The sequence below is a fragment of the Gigantopelta aegis genome, chromosome 8 (assembly GCF_016097555.1).
Source record: "Gigantopelta aegis isolate Gae_Host chromosome 8, Gae_host_genome, whole genome shotgun sequence".
In the NCBI taxonomy this organism is placed as follows: Eukaryota; Metazoa; Mollusca; class Gastropoda; order Neomphalida; family Peltospiridae; genus Gigantopelta; species Gigantopelta aegis.
The window spans coordinates 27,821,707-27,845,337 of record NC_054706.1 but is presented as its reverse complement, the minus strand read 5'-3'; the positions used below and the strand labels follow the sequence as shown (position 1 = coordinate 27,845,337).

General features: G+C 36.7%; 1 protein-coding gene across 4 annotated transcripts in view; it reads right to left on the bottom strand.

Moving 5' to 3' along the window:
* Window positions 1–10,418: 10,418 nt before the first annotated feature.
* The window catches only part of LOC121378500 (PDZ and LIM domain protein 7-like), an 83,254-nt gene continuing 70,041 nt past the window's right edge, over window positions 10,419–23,631 (bottom strand). For all 4 annotated transcript variants that reach the window (XM_041506697.1, XM_041506695.1, XM_041506698.1 and 1 more), the window contains 2 exons: window positions 13,045–13,160; window positions 10,419–12,268 (listed from right to left, as the gene is read on the bottom strand). In XM_041506697.1, coding sequence (XP_041362631.1) covers window positions 12,191–12,268; window positions 13,045–13,160 — 194 coding nt within the window. In that variant the 3' untranslated portion in view covers window positions 10,419–12,190. The remainder of the gene's footprint in view (window positions 12,269–13,044; window positions 13,161–23,631) is intronic.

The following is a 23,631-nucleotide window of genomic DNA, read 5'->3' as shown; positions in this document are numbered from 1 at the left end:
CCATAGGTGATTTACCGCCAGTCCCTTTCTGATGTTTCTTCAGCTGGGATACATCTTTTTTGGCTTTGCACTTCAAACGTTTCCAAAGTTCTTTCAGTTGTCCCAGATCTTGTTTTACGGAAGACTGACTATTGAATTTTTAAAGTATTTCATGCCATACATTTTGTTTCACTAAATGTGTTTTCATATTTTTTTTTTTACTTTCAATTATTTTAATATTTGTATTAATCAGATCTATCAATAGACGTTTGTCATCTTCACAGAAGTTTGTCATCTTCACAGAAGTTTTTCACCTCCAGTTTCAGCCATTGTGAAGATGTAACATGCATGTAATGGATACGATGGTGTATATACCTTCCAAGCGAAGAAAACCAGAGACCACAACATAGTGGAGCCGCGGGGGCCACCCCTTTCCATGGTTCTTGTATTAGGAAGGTTGGAAATGTCGCATTTGGACACTTGAACATTAAAAATAATTATGTGGGGGTGGGGGTCGGTGGGGGACATGTCCCCGAAATTCTTAACAATTTCGGCCCTTTGGGGGACTAAAATTTTCACCACCACCCCGGACAATTGTACTGACAGTGACCACCACTTTCAAAGAAAGAAAGAAAGAAAGAAAGAAAGAAATGTTTTATTTAACGACACACTCAACACATTTTATTTACGGTTATATGGCGTCAGACACATGGTCAAGGACCACACAGATTTTGAGAGGAAACCCGCTGTCGCCACTACATGGGCTACTCTTCCGATTAGCAGCAAGGGATCTTTTATTTGCGCTTCCCACAGGCAGGATAGCACAAACCATGGCCTTTGTTGAACCAGTTATGGATCACTGGTCGGTGCAAGTGGTTTACACCTACCCACTGAGCCTTGCGGAGCACTCACTCAGGGTTTGGAGTCGGTATCTGGATTAAAAATCCCATGCCTCGACTGGGATCCGAACCCAGTACCTACCAGCCTGTAAACCGATGGCCTACCACGACGCCACCGAGGCCGGTCCCCCACTTTCAAATGCACTCCGCTAACTCTTCAGATAATCCATGCAAAATCCATGGTTTTCGTAACACGTCTAGAACCCAAGCATGTGAAAAGCCGCCAGTCCACGGCTACAGGCTAAGGTTTTCGGCGTGTTACGTAGCCCCGGGTTAACCTACGGTTATACGATAACCTGGTGTTACTTAGCACGAGCACGAGAAACTGGCCCTATATGTTTGCGAGTAGAAGATGAGGTCATGTAACAGTAGACAACGAATGTTCATATGGTTTTAAGAGATGTGTGACAGCCGCACCAATCAGCATATGGGACTATGGCTGGAGACATAATGTGTATGACATTAAATTGTGGCCTGCATAACTCCCGAGTTTCTAAAATCTTGCAGCTACATACTATTAGATGCTCTATGTTAAAAGGTTGAAGCATACTAAAAATCAACCAAAATCCTCCCTGGGTAAATATGTCTAATTTGCATAAATCCAAGATGGCGGTCAGCACATTGAATTTTGTAATGTTATGGAATCTACAGAACATTCTTAACCTGTTTAAGAATAAAAATAGTTTTGGACGGGTGGGAAAGATATTTTATAAATTCCTAATTTGATCTCACGGTTCCTTAATTTGCATAATTCCAATATGGCCGCCAAAATGCCTTTAAATGGACAATTTTACGCCTACATATATGATTTTGCCAAACTCATGACGTTGTTTACTTATTATTTAGAGATGAGGAATCTATATCACAGAGTAAATAATTTTTTCATTCGTATAATTCCAATATGGCCGCCAAAGTATATTCGAATAGCGAATTTGTCATATATTGACATCTACACGATTTTTCAAATATATTGGACTTTATTTATGTACGAGTTAGGGATAATGAAGCTATTCTAAGCATATACACTGTTGTATTCATTACACTGTTTGTTAATTCACATAAATGCAAAATGGCTGCCAAACATAATATTTCAAATATATTTAAAATGATTTCTTTTTCTAATATTTCCAGCAGCTGAATAATATAAAAATAAAATAAAAAATAAATTTAAAAGTACTTTTAAAAAATTTCTGTTGTTACTGTATACGTCTTTCAAAGGTCATCGAAACGTACATTTTATAACAATCTACTTTCTATGACAATTCGTAAAACTGATAATATATCTTTTAAAACAGTTACTTTTTTAAAAATTACACTTTACAATTACTTTGGCCATTCAGTAATCGGTGAAAATAACTGATATAAGTAACATTTATTCAGAGACTGATTGTAGTGTAAAATTGTTTACTACATCATTTCTAACAAAATTGTCTATTAGATTAATTTTAAATATAATAAGAAAAGTATTTTTTTTCTTCAAAAGAAACCCTAAATTTGTCAAAGATGGAAGTATGTGTATTCTGTGAGGCTTCACTATCTCATGGACAGGCAGTTGTAAACTCTGAGAAATAAAGGATGTCAAGGAAAGCAGAGGCTAGTAGAGCCCATGATAGTGATATTGTAACAGTTTTATGTTTTATTTAACGACGCACTCAACACATTTTATTTACGGTTATATGGCGTCAGACATATGGTTAAGGACCACACAGATTTTGAGAGGAAACCCGCTGTCGCCACTTTAGCAGCAAGGGATCTTTTATTTGCGCTTCCCACAGGCAGGATAGCACAAACCATGGTCTGTGTTGCACCAGTTATGGATCACTGGTCGGTGCAAGTAGTTTACACCTACCCACTGAACCTTGCGGAGCACTCACTCAGGATTTGGAGTCGGTATCTGGATTAAAAATCCCATGCCTCGACTGGGATCCGAACCCAGTACCTACCAGCCTGTAGACCGATGGCCTAACCACGACGCCACCGAGGCCGGTGGCAGAGGCCAGTAGAGCCCATGATAGTGATATTGTAACAGTTTCAGGATAGTGTGTATATGTCAACTGTCGGCGAACGTTGTGCAACTCTATAAGAGTACATCCCTTCAACTGGCGGTCACATAGGTAGGGTAAGGTTTTAACGTGCAAATATACCACGAGATGGCGGTCATATGTTGTATTAGATGACAGTGATCAAACGTATGCTGCATTGGACATAGCTTCCCCTGCGCGTGCTGTAACCTCACCGTGTTGCAGGGGTGTAACATTCTCTTTGAAAATGGTCAATACAGCACAAATTGATTTTTTTTTAGTAAAAGTCAGTATTTATCTGTGATATTTGTATTTTTGCACAGTTCTTTACACTGTTTCTATTTAAATCTTGGAATTTTTATATTGATGTTGATCATCACCTTATTTGTTTGCATTACCATAGTTTGACACCCATTAGCCGATGTATTTTTCGTGCTGGGGTGTCGTTAAACATTCATTCATTCATTCATTCATTCATAGACGTTGCTCAGTGGTACAGCGCACGCCTGATGCGCGATCGATCTAGGATCGATTCCCGTCGGTGGGCCCATCGGGCTATTTCTCGTTCCAGTCAGTGCTCCACATCTGGTTTAACAAAGGCCGTGATATGTACTATTCTGTCTGTGGGATGGTGCATATAAAAAGATTCCTTGCTGCTAATCGAAGAGAGTAGCCCATGAAGTGACGACAGCGGGTTTCTCTTTCACATCTGTGTGGTCCTTAACCATATGTCCGACGATATATAACCGTAAATAAAATGTGTTGAGTGCGTCGTTAAATAAAACATTTCCTTCTTTCCTAATGCTGCATTCTACAGAGCTTGAATTCATCGGTGTTCGTGGCCTTCTAGCAGCTGATAGCATTATACATCTGTAGTGCCAACTTCCATTCAGTTTCATAGACGAACATCTCTAGGTTCCATACTAATTGCTTTATTTATTTATTTGGGTTTTTTTTGTGTGAGAATATCGGGCGCGTATGCAGGAGCGGGGTGGGGGTGGCAAATTTTCTTCTATTTTTTTTTTGGAACACTACTCGAAAAGACTATCCATTATACTTCTAAACATAAATTTAAAAATATCGAACATTTTAAAATCATAAAATAAAACATTTATGAGTTATTGGGCCTAAAAAAAAAAAATCGTACATTTTATCATTTGTTTAAATTTTATTGTCAAGTATCATACACAATTATCAATTATTTGTAATAGATACATGGGTGGTCTTAGCAAACCATTATTAGGGTGTCAACAGAAGCAGGACGTTACGTCCCACATATTACCGATAATAATCAAGAATATATGTTTTACTTTTTTTTTTCTTTTTTTTTAAATTTAACTTCAACGACACGGAACAGAAAGTTTCAATACTGAATAAAGAAGGCATTAGAAACGATGCATTTCAGTACAAATAAGTCGAAGTTGTAGCACGTACTTTTAGAGATAGCCCTTTAAGAAATAAAGTGACAACCCATGTACTGTGCACCCGTAGACCAAAAAATGCACGGGTGTGCATGCTATAGGTGTAGATAAAGATCCCCGGGAGAGGTGTAATTATAATACTCAACAGCCCGAGCTGTATGACACATTGACATACACGTCGTGGTACTCCGCTGAATAACGACTCGTTATGTACAAGCATGGATGCTCAAATATAATACGTACAAGTTGTTTAGGCACTGAAAAAAAAAAGCTTTAAAAAAAACTATAATATTTTATTTTTTAAAATTAATGGCTGGATGGGGCTAGTTAGGTTGGGTGTGGGTGCAAAGGTTCACAATGTTAGAAACTCGCATACCAGGGCCGTACCCTCCGGAGGTGAGGGATGAGGTGGCAGGGGGTGGCAGTTGCCCCTTGAAAATCTCACTTTTGTTAACTCTAGAAAACAGCATACACATTTCAGGGTTTAATTTGTATAGTGTTTCATTTGTTTATAAAAAGTAGTGCCCCCCCCCCCCCCCCCCCCTCATACTTTGCAAAACCAAAAGTTCCCGACATTTCATCGAAGCTCAGTTTGCTAAAGGAGGTGGAAAAGGATCTATCACAGTTGCAAATGGCGGCGTCCCGCAAGAACTATTTCTAAAGGCCACGGTAATATTTTGTTTTGAAATGTAAAGACTTTCAACTACATGCAATCATTGGGACAGGAATAAGGTGGGAGGTGTGTAGGTGGTGGTGGGTGGGGGGAGCATGGAGCTTCCTACATGCATCATTTCAGTCAGCAAATACATTATACTTTATAACATCGGTGCCTCTCCCCAAATAAAAAGAAAAAAGAAAAAAGAAAGAAAACAAAAAACAACAAAAGAAAAAAACCCTACACACAACACCAAAAAACATAAGCTTACTGAATATGACATTACTTAAAAGATATTGGAAATATAACTTTCATTTTTCATACCCATCTATGACTATTTGCCACCTTCAGTGAAAATGTTAGGCCCGTAGGAAAACTATTGTTAAAATAGCAACAAATTCAAACTCGAAAGTTAAAACAAATGCAACGCTAATAAGCGCAATGATGGCAATTAGCATCGCATTTGTGTTACTTACAATTTTGAATATGTTGCTATGTTAACAATATTTGACCCACGGGCCTAAAATGTTCACTGATGGTGGCAACTATCCATTATTATGGTAATGGGTATGACATGTCAAAGTTAGTCCCAAACACTTCAATATTAAAATAAATTACAGAAAATAGGGGGCGATGTTCAGTTCTAATGTGTCTTTGATTATCCTATTTCTGACACAAATTGTTACCCTAATTTTAGTGGCAATAGACCTATTTCACATTCCAAATACGCATGCTCGAATTCCGTAGCAAAACGTAGCACAAACAGCGAATGTACGTAACACTACGCAACAGAACTCGTCGTGGGGCATTTATAATTATTGTAACGGGCAGGACGTAGCCCAGTGGTAAAGCGCACGCCTGATGCGCGGTCGATCTAGGATCGATCCTCGTCGGTGGGCCCATCGGACTATTTCTCGTCCCACCCAGTGCACCACGAATGATATATCAAAGGCCGTGGTATATGCTATCCTGTCTGTGGGATGGTGTATATAAAAGACCCCTTGCTACTAATGGAAAAATGTAGCGGGTTTCCACTCTATAACTGTCAAAATGGTCATTTGTTTGACATCCAATAGCCGATGATTAATAAATCAATGTGCTCTAGTGGTGTCGTTAAACAAAACACACTCTTTATAATTGGTACATTTTATGCAGTAACGCTGATGAGGAGTATACAGAGCCCAGTTATTCAGACTGAGACTTGACGCATGACCGAAGACTCGACACTAAGGCATGCACCGCATGTATTTTGTATGACGCACTTTTTCACCCGATTTTCTAATATACAGATTTTATATACATATATATATATTTAGAGAATAACTAGCGAGCTACGAGGAATTACGGATTATCTGTCCCGAGTGAATTAATGCTTTACAGCATTAATTCACGAGGGACAGATAATCCGTAATTCCTCGTAGTGAGTTGGTTATTCTCCTTATTACCCATTGTCAATCTTTAACGATTTTAAAGTATATTTACGTTGTCGCTGCTGTAACAACTAACAAGCTCTACCAGCCATAACAATATATTCATACGCGCCGTTACCGGTGCACACCCAACAGTATCCACCAAAGAATAGTTCCAAAAAACCCCAGTCAAAATAATAAAATAAAAACATTTTTAAACATTTGTACATATATTTTGATTTTTAATTCCGTAAATATTCGTATCGTAAAAAAATATTTGAAGTTCGTAGTAATAGTTTGACCGATGAATGGAATCATGAATGAACAAAAAGTGGTCCCGGCAGTATGTAATTGCCAATCAAATCTTGTCTTTTTAAAGCCAGCCAATCAGTGACTGTAGAAGCAATCTGCACACTGTGCAGAGATCGAAAAAATATTACTCGGTATATTTGAGCCCATATGGGTAATAAATATATATATATACCAGCTTTTCATCAGAAGCAGCCGTCCGATGAAAGCCGAGATTAACCTGATGAACTATATCTTCGCTGGTGTACTTTCAACTCCTAGGGGCGAGCTCTAGCTCAGGCAGAGCACTTGCTTAAGATGCTTGCGAATCATGGACACCCATCCCAACACAACTGGTATGTGCTGTCCTGTCTGTGGGAAAGTGCATATAAAAGTTAGTTTGTTTTGTTTAATGACACCACTAGAGCACATTGATTTGTTAATCATTGGCTATTGGATGTCAAACATTTAACCCGCTACATTTTTCCATTAGTAGCACTGGGATTTTTTATATGCACCATCCCACAGACAGGACAGCACACAACACAGCCTTTGATATACCAGTCGAGGTGCACTGGCTGGAACGACAAATAGCCCAATGGGCCCACTGATGGGGACTGACCCCAAACTGACCACACATCAAGCGGCACTCTCTTCAGATGCTTGTGTTGTAGATAGAATCATGGATCCATTCTCCAACTGAGTTTTTCCCTGTTCCAACCAGTGCAACAAAACTGGTATATCAAAGGCCATGGTATGTGCTGTCCTGTCTGTGGGAAAGTGCATATAAAACATTATTTACTATTAACGCAATAATCCAGCGGGTTTCTTCTGAGACTACAAGTTAGAATTAACAACTGAATCTGTTTTGACACCCAACAGCCGATGATGAATAAATGTGCTCTAGATGTGTCGTTAAACAAAACAAAAATTCATTAACTTCTTTAAACAACAAGGTTACCAAAGTTTTGTCAGATTTTATTTCAACACAAGGTCTACATGTATCCACAAGTTGGGTAATTAAATAATACATATTAATATATAAACTTACTTAACATGTACAGTTACCCTTATCAGACAACCCCTGCAGTTGCCCATGGCAACTGGCAATGCCATGGAGTTCTTAGTTTTCCCAGACACCTTTGGTTTTTTTGCAGACTATATTCGATTTTTGTCCAAGGCAATTTTTTTGCCGGTGACAATTTCTTAATTGCAAGGGTTGCCCTTTCGTGTCTGACTATTGATACAAATAGCCTTATTGTTGTAAACCTAGCATTTTCTAAGTACTTATGAACTGAAGTATTTTAAAGGGACATACCCTAGTTTCAACCCGTGAAAATTAACACTAAGTTTAGTTAATCTACAAACCTGTAACACATTTGAATAAAGTTACAATTGAGTGAAACATGAAACTGTGATTTTCAAAATGGTGAAATATCCTCTAAAAATAGACTAAAACTTGACTTGATAACTGTTACTTCTGACGCACGCACGTTTTTAAAAATATGAGAAATGCATTTTGTGATATTAAAAACACTAGGATGATAGAAAACACTTCAAATGTATGGAAATGGATAATCTAAACAATAAAATCTAAGTAAAGTATTATTTCAGTTATCAAAAATGGCTCTAATAGTGAAAAATATGCCTTAAGTGTTTAAAAACTAGGGTATGTCCCTTTAATGACAAATACAGTATAATAGTAACTTTATTTGATTTTTTATAAAGTATTTTGCATAGATTTTAAAACCTACACTCTATGTATTATGTTTAAACTGCCATGAAAAGAAGCAAACAAGAAAACTACTGCAAAGAAAGTTTTGAGAAAACTCAATTCTAAATGGTAGTTAAATAAAGCCAATACATATATATAAAATATACTGTATAACATTTGCATGACAATGTGCAATTATTTCTAAGTTTAAGTCTCATTAATGTACTCTTTACTATTTTATTAATAACTCAAATTACCAGACAAAATGAACAACAATATTACAAGCAGTAATACTACTAGAACCATTTTGAAATGGCACTTTGCAATTCTGTTCTGGGACGACTTATTTTCATCAACATATCTAAATGTAAATGAAGCGAATATGTCCATATATTCCCTATAATACATGATATGTTTACATTAATAGCCAAACAACACACCATAGTCATAGTAGCTTATTTCAGAATTACTTACTGCCATTTAAAAAAAGCTCCGTTAGGTAGTAAATTGTAAAAATAACGTAAACAATAAACACCAAACAAAGTTATGTATTAAGTTTAAAGAAGCACCTTTTTTCACAAATTGAAAACATTTTGGAAAGACAGATTATATATATATATATACGGTATATATATATATATATATATATATATATATATATATATATATATATATATGTTTAAGTACAAATCTTAAAACCAGCACAATAATAGTAGACTGCACACTTTTGTATTTAATCTAAGTAAATTACTCATAATAATTATAAAAAATGCAGGTGCTGCTATTTTTTTTATCCATATATAACAACACTCACATACCAAGATGTTTGGTCAATAATTACAACAATTAAAAAATATTATAACAGTCCAGTATTGTCTTCCTACAGCTAACAGTAACCCATGTGGATAGAATATAAAGAACAATACAACAAGTATTTCATAAGACGGCCAACACGTGGGACATATTTCTGTTAGTCAATTTTTGTAACATATCACATATTTATTACCAGTACAGTCAAATAATGGGATAAAAAAAATTCGTATTTACTTGTTGAGAAAATAGCACACATTGATTAACATACCACACAATTGGGTGATTTAGTGCTTAAAGGCATACTGTCACAGATTTAAGGACCTTATTTCTCTGAAAATGGATAATAAAAATAAATTACATTAATTGTTGGAAACCAAATCTAGCTATCGCATCACCTTAACTGAACCATGATGGAGTGAAATCCACACCATCCCTCTCGGCAATTTTAGTTTTTGAATTATGGACCATTGCCATAATTCAATTATTTTTACAAAATGTCATTAATAAATGGAGTATGGTGGTTATGAAGATGGTTGAATAAAGTACATTTAGGGACAAATCAAATTATTTTTGTTCAGGTAATACTTTATTAGACCATTAAATAGGTCAGTGGTCTGTGACAATATGCCTTTAAAACAAAACATTACTGTAATACTGCGAATAGTTTACAGAATGGTTTTGACAGACTATAATAAACATTAACAACATGAAAGAAAACAAAGATGGGTAATAAATGGAATACACTCTGTATTAGTTATCATGTTTATATCCGTTAAAAAATTATTTTCATTTGTCACTTTCTCACTTTTACATTTACACTGCATTTGATGGCAAGACACTATGACTAGTCCAATTTCATACTGTTGGTTAATGGCAGTAAACCATGACATATCATGACATACAGGTATATCTGAATTTATTACTGTTGACCAATCTTTATATTGCATATGTTACGTGGATTTCTTTTAATCAATATAGTGAATAGAATAGCATGATCAATTTGATGCAAAACTGTGCTTAAACATTTTGACTTTTGGAAACATTTTAACCTTTAATTTGCATAAAATAAAACACTACATTCCTTGTATACGGAGCACAAAATTTACTGTTAATTTAGCAAATATTTTTGTATTTAGGCTATATATATATATATATATATATATACAAAGAGTTATTAAAACAATGGGAAATAAAGTGTGTATGTGCATGATTGTGTTAATGAGTACGTGTGTGTGTGTGTGTGTGTGTGTGTGTGTGTGTGTGTGGTTTATGCGTGCATGCTTGTGAGTTATGTTCCAGCTGGCCTAATATTGCAGACCAGATGGCCAAGTGTGTCACACACAATATACAAGTAATGTTATTCATCCCTAGCAACTGATACATATATTATATTAGTAATTATTATGTAAGTTTAAAAACAATATTAGTAAAATATAATTTACCTTTAAAATACAAATGTTTTATACAGTATAATACAATATAACAGATATGATTTAACCTAACAGTTTCTAAGGTTACAATGCCAAAAACATTTTTGAAATGTTTCTTCTGGCTTCATGTTTCTAACATTTTGTATAATATATATAGCATAATGTTTAACTACTATATACAATTAAAATAGCATTAGTCAGTTCATACTCTAAAGCTGACATGAAGCACAAACCTATTAATGTGAATAAAAATATATACTTAATAATATACATTTGGCAGAAAAGAATTTCAACCCTGTTTAATTGTTTAACAACCTATATACAATGGACTACAACGGACTATAAATAAGGATGCCACAGCGAAACTACTAAACCACTAGTCTGAAACTCAGTCCATTGTAAGGTTAGTTTAAGTACCACAATGTCTTTCATGACTTTTTATATATTTTTTGTTTATCAAACTTTCACATCAATTCCAGTATGTATGTATATATTGAATACCACTCAGAAAATAAAATTAACAGATGATGTAAGCACCAAAAAAAATCAAATATCAATCCCAGACATACTAAATCTTGTTTTTTTAATTCCATAACAACACATTAAGCACAAATCCACAAAAGCTATCAGAAAGAATTTTTGAAACTGAGGGTGGTGTGGAGAGTGGCACACATAATGACAACAGTACTTAAAGGAGGGTTGCGGGACATACTTCGTTCCCCCTAGGGGTGTTTTTTTAAAGACAGATGCTCTTAAATGCAATTTTAGACATTTTAAGACTGGGTTAACAAAAAAGGGTTTCCAATAGTTCTAAATAGGGCTAGTTGAAGAAAATGGACCACCCATGTTACAATAATGACAAAAAGGGCAAATGCACCTTTCCATCTATTCTCCCCTTCAAATGTTATGGACATGACAAACACATGGTTTTGCATGATTGTTGGAGTGTCTGGTTTAGAGAGCGATATATTTTCAGGCAATGTTCTACTGAGGCATTTAGTAATAGTAGGTCAGTTAGTGCAACCTGCCTTTAACCTTTCAATCCAAGGAAATATGGTTGATTTCACAGATATGTAACTACATATTTTGTGAAAACCAGAGATCTGAAACATGATTCTGAACTGGAGTTTAAATGATCATACATCAACGTTTGAACCTCACATATTTAAAACTGGCCTTTAGGGTTTGAAATCAACTTCAAACGTAACACCACGACTCCAACCTAACAACTCTGCATACGTTTCAGAAAGCACAGTTCATAATATCTACATTACTTATCTGTAAAAACCGCAAAACTCAACATTAATCAATGCTTTTTAAACTACAGATATATAATGAAAGAAAAAAACAAAAAACAAACAACAAACTGTGGATTCATCTCCACATGAAAGAAGAAACCGGTTAAGAAGAACATGCGTTACACAGAGACCTAGACGTAATAGTGTGGAAGCGATCTGAGCCCTCTCACTCAGTGTTAGAAAGATCTACAGCGGTCACACGGTCACAGCACGGCATATCATCGATCTGGACACTCTTGGGGGTAGCCATCTTGGCCGCGCACTCAGCGAATATGTTTCTTGCAGAATGGTTTGCCAGACTTCACGTAGAATGGCTGTCCCTCCAGGTTGCATTGGCAAGTCTGAAAATAGTTGCAAAAGACGAGAGACATCACTATTGTATTATTTAAAAAATATCATTTACAAAAACAGTCCAATTTGAAGGAAAAACATGTTGTAGACAGTAGGAGTATGTTACATACATACCGTATGTCACTATTTTATTATTTTTAAAACTTCACCCCACAGTCTTTCATTTACATAACAGCCACCTTGGAGGAAAGATGTGCTGTAGACAGTAGAAATATACGATAAACATGTATTAAATAATGTTTTAATATATAAAAATATGAAAACTATTTCATTATTAAATGCATTCTGACCACTGAGCAGTGGTTCTTTAAACTATGAGACAATTTCAAGTAGTTATGATAAGTAGATCAATTGAAAATAATGGCATAAATGATGTACTATGAGAAAAGTGGATGGGCACTTGGAGTGTTATTCTTAGAACCAGGGAAATGCAATGTATCAATGAAATCAGTAACATTAATTTTCTTGTTACACAACTGAATGTCCACGTATATCAGACAGAAGTATGAGAACAATAAGGAAGGAAGGAAGGAAGGAAGGAATGTTTTATTTAATGACACACCCTACACATTTTATTTTATGGTTATATGGCGTCAGACATATGGTTAAGGACCACACAGACATTGAGAGAGGAAATCCACTGTCATCATTTCGTGGGCTACTCTTTTCGATTAGCAGCAAGGGATCTTTTATATGCACCATCCAACAGACAGGGTAGTACATACATAGCCCAATGAGAAAAATAAAATGGCCAGCTGATACTCACTGAACAGTTGAAGCATTCCGAGTGGAAGTTCTGTCCCATGGCCTCAACCCATTTGTCACCAGGTTCAATCGGGAAGTTGCATCCAAAGCACATTGTTTGAAACATCTGGGCCCAGTCTGAAACATACAACAAAGCATGTCATTTGAAACATCTGGATGAAGTTTGAATCATAAAAAAAGCATTGTTTGAAACATCTGGGTGAAGTTTGAATCATAAAACGGAGCACTGTTTGAAACATCTGGGCTAGGTCTGAAACATAAAACAAATTAAAGCACATTGTTTGAAACATCTGGGCCCATCTTAAACAAAACAAAGTATATTGAATCCTTGAGGCCAAGTGTGAAACATAAAAAATACACATTATTTAAAACATATGAGCAAAGTCTGAAACAAAACAAGCTTCAAATAAGTGATTCATTATTTAAAAGCTAGAAATCTCATTTTTGAGTCAAAGCTGTGGTAATTTTGGCACGGTCTACAGCCCTATATATAGGCTATTCTTTCTGATCATATTATATATGCATCTTTTTAGATGCCCGATAGCCAATATATTTTTCATGATGGATTGTCATTAAACATTAATTAATTAAACATGCATTCATGCATTCATGCATTCATTCATTCATTCATTCATTCACTTGTTAAAATTTTAAAATCAATGCCAATGGTTTTTATACAATTCATGAACATATCTTGTAAAATTTAAGACTTGTATATCATGGAGTTAACATATTACTAACTAATTAATAATAAAAATCTTTCCGAGGTTTAGCCGAATAAACTTCTAGTTCTACATTATGTAGGATTGGATAACATATTAACGTGCCTATAATCCAATTAAGGTTCAAGCATGTCTCTCCCAGGCACAATCTCTGACTTCACCAGTGACTGGGTCAGGGACAGAAGGGGTTACGTTATTTACAGTTTACAATATGAATATATGCTGCATTCAATCAAGCAAGTGAGGAACAGAAAGAAGACACTAAACAGACAGCAATAAATCTATATGGGTACTTCACAACAAGCTAGCTGCTCAACTGAAAGCCGTATGTTTTATTCTGGTTTGTTCTCACCCATTATGTTTACTACATGGAACAATGCACCTACATAACAGCGTAAAGAGACGAAACCGAATACAATCAATGGGATGTTTTCGAGGTGTCGTGCTTGAGGAATTAAGCCAAGGTGACAGTGTGTTTTGTGTTTTTAATTTAAGCTTCGTCTGGCAACAGTCCAAACAGTGGGCCTTAAGGTTGTTTTCAGGTCTAAGTTATACTTTTCCTCTTTACCCCACAGACCTGTTTTAAAGGGGACGATCTCAAAGTTGAATAATGACCAATATATATATTTTTTTCTTGTGAATTATGAAGATTATATCTTGAATTACATGCACACAATATATTACATGCACACAATATATTACATGCACACAATATATTACATACATGCACACAATATATTACATGCACACAATATATTACATGCACACAATATATTACACATAATTTCATTTACTACTCATGTTTATTATTACTTTAAATTATTCCAAACCCAATAATGTTGACATCAGTTTGAATGGCAACCTCATATTGACAAAAAGCTGGCTGCTATTTTAATGGACATGCAATGAATGTTTGTTTAACGGCACTACTAGAGCACATTGATTTAGAGGCCATTCAAATATTATGTAGCGCTCGAGAGGGTTGGTGTAGGTCCAAATATTATGTAGCATTACAGGGGGTGGGTGTATTTAACAGTGTTTAAAAAAATGTATTACTAAAATCTGTTATTTTGTTTAGCTGTTTTCATAATCGCTGTCACAGTGACAATGTTTAACACAGGTATGATGCACTTTCTCAAATAGTAAAACAATACATTAGAATTATGGTACACCCATTGCATGATTTGTTTGAGAATGGAAGTGTGTAGGGAGTGCCTTCAAGCATTACGTAATATTTGGGGGGTGTATGGTCTAGTGTTATGGAGTGTTACAGAGGGAACGAGGGCATCTAATTTTGACAAAACTAGCATTACGTAATATTTGAACTGCCCCTTATTACACATCGGCTATTAGATGTCAAACATTTGGTAATTCTGACACCAGTTATCAGAGGAAACCAGCTACATTTCCCCTAATGCAGCAAGGGATCTTTTATATGCACTTTCCAACAGACAGGATAGCACATACCACGGCCTTTGACCAGTTGTGGGGACATCCAATGTATATATTTTTAATTTTTATATTTTTTTGCCAGAGATTCTTGTTTACACTAAAGGGCAATGCATAACAATTTTGATGTTCTCGATTTATTTATATGAGAGACTGATTAACTTGATAGAGTTTACTACATGTTGTAAAAATAGCAAAACAAGGCACTTGCAACTTTGAGAATGCCCCTTTAACATATCCATGTAGAAGGAAGGAAATGTTTTATTTAACGACACACTCAACACATTTTATTTACGGTTATATAGCATCGGACATATGGTTATGGACCACACAGATATTGAGAGAGGAAACCCGCTGTCGCCACTTCATGGGTTACCCTTTTCGATTATCAGCAATGGATCTTTTATATGCACCATTTCACAGACAGGATAGCATATACAGCAGCCTTTGATATACCAGTCGTGGTGCACTGGCTGAAACGAGAAATAGCCTAATGCACCCACCGATGGGGATCGATCCCACACTGAATGAACATCAAGCGAGTGCTGTACCACTGAGCTACGTCCCACTCGTATCCATATAGAAGTTTTATTTCGTTTAACCATATAATAAATGCAACTCTAACAATTTTTTATCTTGTGAACTAAATAATAATGTTTGACATAAATAATCTTTTATTGCATATAGGTACTGCCGTACTTAACAGATGTCTTTTATATGCAGTTTGACATAAACAGGATAGCACATACCGTTAAAAACACATTTAATGACATCTGTGTATACTGCTTAGCCATTATGTCACCAAGGTGGGATCTAATTCAGTTAGTTCAGCACTTGCCAGGGTTGCTTAGCTCAAAGGATCAAATCCCCTCAGAAGACTTATTCTCAGATTGTTTTTTGCCCCATCCCAACCAGTGCCCATAGGCTGTGATATGTGTTTCCTGTCAGTGGTAAAGTGCATAATGTGGGAAATAGCATAAAAAAAGATCCTTTGCCGCTGATGGAAAAATACAGCAGGTCATGTTATAATTAGGGTCTCCACGAGTACTCGAGTACTTGGGCACATGCCAAGTCTAGCAGGGCATGAGTACCCATGCAAAAAAGAACACTCTCATTAAAAAAAAATTATGTCATTTTGCAATATGGCTAGCTAGCCACCAATTACATTATAGGGCTATGAAGGAAGGAAATGTTTTATTTAATGACGCACTCAACATATTTTATTTACGGTTATATGGTGTCGGACATATGGTTAAGGACCACACAGATATTGAGTAAAAGTAAAGTTTGTTTTATTTAACGCCGCCGCTAGAGCACATTGATTTTTTATCTTATCATCGGCTATTGGACGTCAAACATATGGTCATTCTGACACTGTTTTTAGAGGAAACCCGCTGTCGCCACATAGGCTACTCTTTTTTACGACAGGCAGCAAGGGATCTTTTATTTGCGCTTCCCACAGGCAGGATAGCACAAACCATGGCCTTTGTTGAACCAGTTATGGATCACTGGTCGGTGCAAGTGGTTTACACCTACCCATTGAGCCTTACGGAGCACTCACTCAGGGTTTGGAGTCGGTATCTCGATTAAAAATCCCATGCCTCGACTGGGATCCGAACCCAGTACCTACCAGCCTGTAGACCGATGGCCTGCCACGACGCCACCGAGGCCGGTACACAGATATTGAGAGAGGAAACCCGCTGTCGCCACACTTCATGGGCTACTCTATTCGATTAGCAGCAAGGGATCTTTTATATGCACCATCCCACAGACAGGATAACACATACCAGAGCCTTTGATATACCAGTCGTGGTGCACTGGCTGGAGCGAGAAATAGCCCAATGGGCTCACAGACGGGGATCGATCCCAAACCGATCATACATCAAGTGAACGCTTTACCACTGGGCTACGTCACGTCCTTATAAGGGCTATGAGACAAAGGAAAAACAAAAAGTCAAATGTGTGGAATGCAATACAGTGGCATGATTTGGCATCCATGTTCAGAAATGGTATTAACATGCATAATGCTATTTTACTTTATTCCTTAGTCTCATTATCATCTAGTAAGTGTTGGGTACTCGGGTCTAGGTCGAGCTTGACCCTCCAGTACACAAGTCCAATATTTTGGACTCGTGGAGACCCTAGATAAAATGAACAAATATTTGACATCCAAAAGCCGATCAGAGGCAGATCTAGTGGGGGGCAGGGGCCTGGGCTCCCTAAATTTTGCGATAGTTATAATTTTATTATATACTCTGTCCAAAAAGAAACGCATAGGTGATAGGGAAAGAAGAAAAGTGTTGATTTTACAAAATACTTTTTTTTTGGTACAATGTTGCTGAATGACCATGTTTGTTAATGTTCTTGGAATGGGACAGCATGCCCAAATGCACCCTAAAACAAATTTAACGCACGTTGTGGCACGTTAACAATTGCAGGAAATCGGTGTGAAATGGTCAGATTTTGGCGAATGCACATGAAACTCGGGGAAAAAGACTGGTGTAGTAATGAGTATTCAAAGCTGCAATGCTCACAATGATGCCTCATTTTCATTTTGACATAGACGAGTTACAAGATGCCAAGACTAAGCCTGCCGAATCGAAACACTGCAATAGGCCGCCTCCAGTTAGGTAAATCGCAGTCAGCAGTCGCACGCCACATGAACATCCATCAGAGCACCATTTCATGTCTCTGGGACAGGTACCAGCAGTTTCAATCAGCTGAAGACCGACCCAGACGTGGAAGACTGCAGCACAAGATCGCTACATCTGGGTTCTGCACTTGCGTCACCGAACTGCCACAGCAACGAACACTGTTGGACGCATACCTGGTTTGAGAAGGGTGTCTACACAAACCATTCAGAACCAACTTTGAGAAGCTGGTTTACGGGCTAGGAGACTGTATGTTGGCCCCCACGTCCTGGAACGTCAACATCGACATTTACGTGTTCACTGTTGCACGAATATACAGGGGTGGAACTTGGGAAACTGGTGGGAACTCTTTCAGCAGAACAATGCCAGGCCGGATACGGCACGGGTAACAATGGATTTCCTACAGAATGAGAACATTAATGTGCTGCCATGGCCATCAAGATCGCCAGATCTCAACCCCATTGAACATCTATGGGACGAACTGGACAGATGTGTACACCAGCGTGACCCAGAGCCTCAGACGCTTCCGCAACTGTCACATGCACTGCAGGAAGAATGGGCTAGGATTCAGACTCATTCAGTCTACGCCAAGGAGATCTTGCGCAGTGATTGCTGCTGCTGGTGGCCACACAAGGTACTGATTTCAACGCCCTCGTGCGACACTGTTTGGTGACGAAAATGCCTCCACTGCCGTCAGTCCATAGCAAGAACATTGTCACATACTCATGTCAAATTTGATTGATACGATCATAAATAACAACATTATACTACTTTGTATTAAGGAGATAATTCCATGAATATTTTGCCTATGCGTTTCTTTTTTGATAGAGTATATATTCATTCTCATTTTTTATGATCCCCCTGCAAACCTCCCCCAAAGTTCCCTTGGCATTCCACCTCATTTCACTAGGGCCCCCCATAATGGATTTTCTGGATCCGCCACTGCCGATGATGTGTTTTAGTGGTATCTTAAACAAAACAAAGCACTGTATGTTTAGCCTCACTACATACACAAAGTTATCACAGAGAGCAGTCCTTGACATCAAGTTGCTCTGGTGAATGACTTTTCATTTAGGTTACAAATTAAGGTCAGTTGATCGAATCCAGTTATGGTCTACTGACTTTGACTACTACGGAAAAAACCTCACGACATTTTGACATTGTCATGTTTACCACATCAGAGCACAGATTGTGGGATACCACATACAGTTAGAAAAACAAACTTTTAACATTACACCTTTCAATTACATGGATGATTTATGTTGGTTTTATCATTATCATATCATTTTTTTGTAACAACAATTAAATATACTTGAATTAAATGACATAATGGTATTGTAATGTTCTTGTGATTATTATATATATATTTTTTTTCAATAAATTTTATTGACCCCAGAAAACAAATATAGTAGTGCCAGGGTTGGGGCCCTGGTATCACTACTTTACAATTATTTAATAGGTAAAACATTGTAGTGATTGTACATATACTGATAGAAAGAAATAAAGGATCACACAGATAGCAACAACAAATAATGACTGCATCAAAAATCAATTCATATTTTCAGAAGTTGACTGGAACATATAGGCAGCACAGTCAACAGTACAGACATTCAATCCCACATTACAACTTGGTATGGGATACAGACATTACTATGCTAGTAGTGAATTAAATATGGTCTACAATTTGATGTGTTCCCTTATTTCTTTCCATCAATATATATGTAAGTGAATAGTATCACATTAATCGAACAGTAATAATGAACATAGATACATGTAAAACATAGTTTATAGTTTTATGAGTTTAACAGAAAAGCTAGAAATAAAGAGAATGAAAGAAGAAAGAAAGATTAAGGAAAGAAAAAGTTAATTAATTTAAAGAATAAATTTTGAAATAGAAAATAGTACATTTATGATTATTATTATCATCACAACTACCATCATTACTTACTACTACTGTATTATTATTTCATGGGTATGGGAATAATGTACAAGATGTAATTTAAATTAAAATTAAAACAGAAGAGTAAAAGAAGATGGAAAGAAAATAAGAGTGCTTGGAAAAGTAAGACACATTCAAGATGTCTCAATACAGACATTGCGTGTTGAACAATGGTTTTCCATTAGTAGTATTCTCAGGTAAAGAATAAGGATTAAATCATGTTATTAGTATTGTTGTTATTTAGGTTTGTATGTGGTCAAATAAACCTTACCAGGGACCGTCAGAGGCCAAATCCGTGGTAGGCGTGCCTGAACCTTTTGGATAGGGGCAAGTTCCCATTCCCATACCAGGGACCTACATGTAATTCACTAAACTCTCGCAACTTTGTGACATCACAGTGCACTGCATTAGGACTTACAAAGAGGATGCTTTGTTGTCTAGCAGAGCCTAAGAGACCTTTGTGAATTAGGTCCAAGATATTTTTCTGGATGGTAATTTGTCTAGATGGTTTCCAGCATAATACATCTACATGTATACTGAATGTTAGAGTGCAGAGTGAGCGAAATATACATAAAGTATGTTACATACCAAATAACCATGATTTGTTATGTGCTGAGGTGTTGCTGAACTAACATTCCTTTGTTCTATACTAAAATCAAACATTTCTAACTGATACAGAGTAGTTTAGAAATTTTGTTTTGAAATCCATAAATTTTAATACTGGTGATCGAATACTGAAACTGGCCCTAGGGTTAGGGTTGCCCAACAGTCTAAAATGATGGCTCCAATTCAGAATATATGCAAAGCATCAGGCAAAACTATATCATAAGTTTTGGACAGAGAATATGGAAATTTTGGACAAAAAGCGTGAAACACTGTACAGATTATTAAAAATCTGGAATTCCACATAAATCTGGAAAACCTTCATTTCTGCAGATAACAGAATCTATAGGGCCTACAATCAAATATTTCTGCAATGATAATATGAATGGCTGCCTCTTAAACCAGTAACTGTAACTGTTTAATAAAGGCCAAATAATCTGTACTATTATTTTCATCTGATGGAGACAACATCATGTGAAATTTCTGGTATCATAGAGTGCTCTCTCAGCAGATGGGACCGGCCTCAGTGGCGTCGTGGTTAGGCCATCGGTCAACAGGCTGGTAGGTACTGGGTTTGGATCCCAGTAGAGGCATGGGTGAGAGCTCCGCAAGGCTCAGTGGGTAGGTGTAAACCACTTGCACCGACCAGTGATCCATAACTGGTTCACCAAAGGCCATGGTTTGTGCTATCCTGCCTGTGGGAAGCGCAAATAAAAGATCTCTTGCTGCTAATCGGAAAGAGTAGCCCATGAAGTGGCGACAGTGGGTTTCCTCTCAAAATCTGTGTGGTCCTTAACCATATGTCTGACGCCATATAACCGTAAATAAAATGTGTTGAGTGCTTAGTTAAATAAAACATTTCTTTCTTTCTGTCTTTCTCACCAGATGGATACAGATTTGATGACCTTCAATTGGCTGCTCCATGGTGAAGACCAGGGCCTGTACTTATAAAACCTTTAGAGTCCAGACTCGATCTCTAATGATGTCACACACATACAATTTGTATGGCATTGCCATGACATTCACATCTCATCACTGGTCGGTGCAAGTGGTTTACACCTACCCATTGAGCCATGCGGAGCACTCAGACTCTGTTAAGTGTCTCGAGTCTAGACTCTAAAAGTTTTATAAGCACCAGGCCTGGTCACCATAACAACTTTGGTGGCACACCAGCCAATGAAATAATCATGACCAAAATTGATCGCTCTTTGACATACGTTAAACTGACACTGATTGCTCTGTGACATGTAAGTTAATAGAAGCACAAGCAGTGTAAATGAGGTTTATTTAATTAATATTACCAAATACAATTTAAATTAATTTCAATTCGAAATCAAGTAATGCAATCACATACATTCTGTTCACTTGCAACCACAATTTCAGTCAATCAACACTCTCATATATGTAAACTAAATACACACAAAACACTTTATGCATTTGTTTGCATAAACTCAGTTAACTCCTGGCAAGTAATAAATGATGCCAGCTTCTCGAACATTGCCACTATTGACCTTACACATGTTAATTAGTTTGTGTTGCTCATTATGATTGGCCAGTCTAGTATATGAAATGGAGAGTTTCTAAAAGCAAAATACAAATGTCTCTTGAAAAAAAATCACTATATTAGTATGTTGGAACTATGATTGAATATAAAACATCAATCCTCATTTTGATGCTAGTATACCTTCTTTTTTCCCCATATTCATGGTGAAATGAAACCCCCCAAGAAATACTCCTTTAACAGTATATTAGATTATTTTGGATTATAGCGGTATACCCGATGGCTACTTCATGGTTCGACCTTAATGGCAGCACTGATGCCAATTGCTATAGTTGTGATATGAAATGCTGAAGATTAGGTGCTTTATTGACACAGTTTTTTGCTGCTAGATACAAAAAAAAAGAGAAAAAATTTGTTTTAACGACAACACTGGAGCACATTGATTAATTAATCATCGGCTATTGCATGTCAAACATTTGGTGCTGCTAGATAAAAATTAATACCCTTTGGTTAAGGGGATAACTTTTAGTTTTTATATTTCTTATAAAAGTTACTGATTTAAAATTGCTGCATGCCTTAGATGGGCATTTGCCTATAGCAGACACATTTAAAAATTGCCAGAGGTAACAAATTCTTGAGTTTGAGCCCTGTGCTTAAAGAAGGAAATGTTTTATTTAACGACGCACTCAACACATTTTATTTATGGTTATATGGCGTCAGGACATATGCTTAATGACCACACAGATATTGAGGGAGGAAACCTATCATCACTTTATGGGGTATTCTTTTCGATTAGCAGCAAGGGATCTTTTATATGCACCATCCCACAGACAGGGTAGTAAATACCATGGCCTTTGTTACACCAGCTGGAATGAGAAATATCCCAATGGGTCCACCGACAGGGATCGATCCTAGACCGACCGCACATAAAGCGAATGCTTTACCACGGGGCTACGTCCTGACCCTGTGGTTAAAGGTGCAGATCCTAGTTTCAACCCGTAAAATTGGACACTAAGTTTAGTTAATCTACAAACCTGTAACACACGTGGATAACGTTACAACAGAGTGAAACAAGAGTCTGTGATGTGAAATTGGACACTAAGTTTGGTTAATCTACAAACCTGTAACACATTTGGATAACGTTACAACATAGTGAAACAAAAGTCTGTGACGTTGAAATACCCTTAAAAATAGACCACAACTTGACTCTATAACTGTATCTTCTCAGATGCATGTGCTTTTTGAAAATATGAAAAATGCATTTTGTGGTACCGTATATTGCCGTGTTTTAGCCGACTCCTTGGATAAGCCGACCTCTTAGTTTGACCCTAAATATCTAGTACAAAATCATCGGCCTTGTGTATAAGCCGAAGTCATCTTTTGTCCAGCTGTATGTTGTATCGATTTCAATAATACTGTCAACAAATAGACTTGTGCTTTTCTTGTTCATTATATTTGTTTTCCCTTTAATTATTATAAAAACGGTAATCGTGATCGCAATCAATGTGGCAATGCTAACATCTACCATGCCGTGAAAAATAATTTAGAACTGATAAAGCATAACAGAAAAATAAATAATTCAAGCTGTAACAACATATCACTACACACAAGTAATTAATTTATTCACTGGACAGCAAAAAGTAAAATCGTTGAGGCATGTTTAATCCCTCACCACACACACAGAAACAAAAGATCATGCAGTCCGTGACTGCAGCTGTTCACT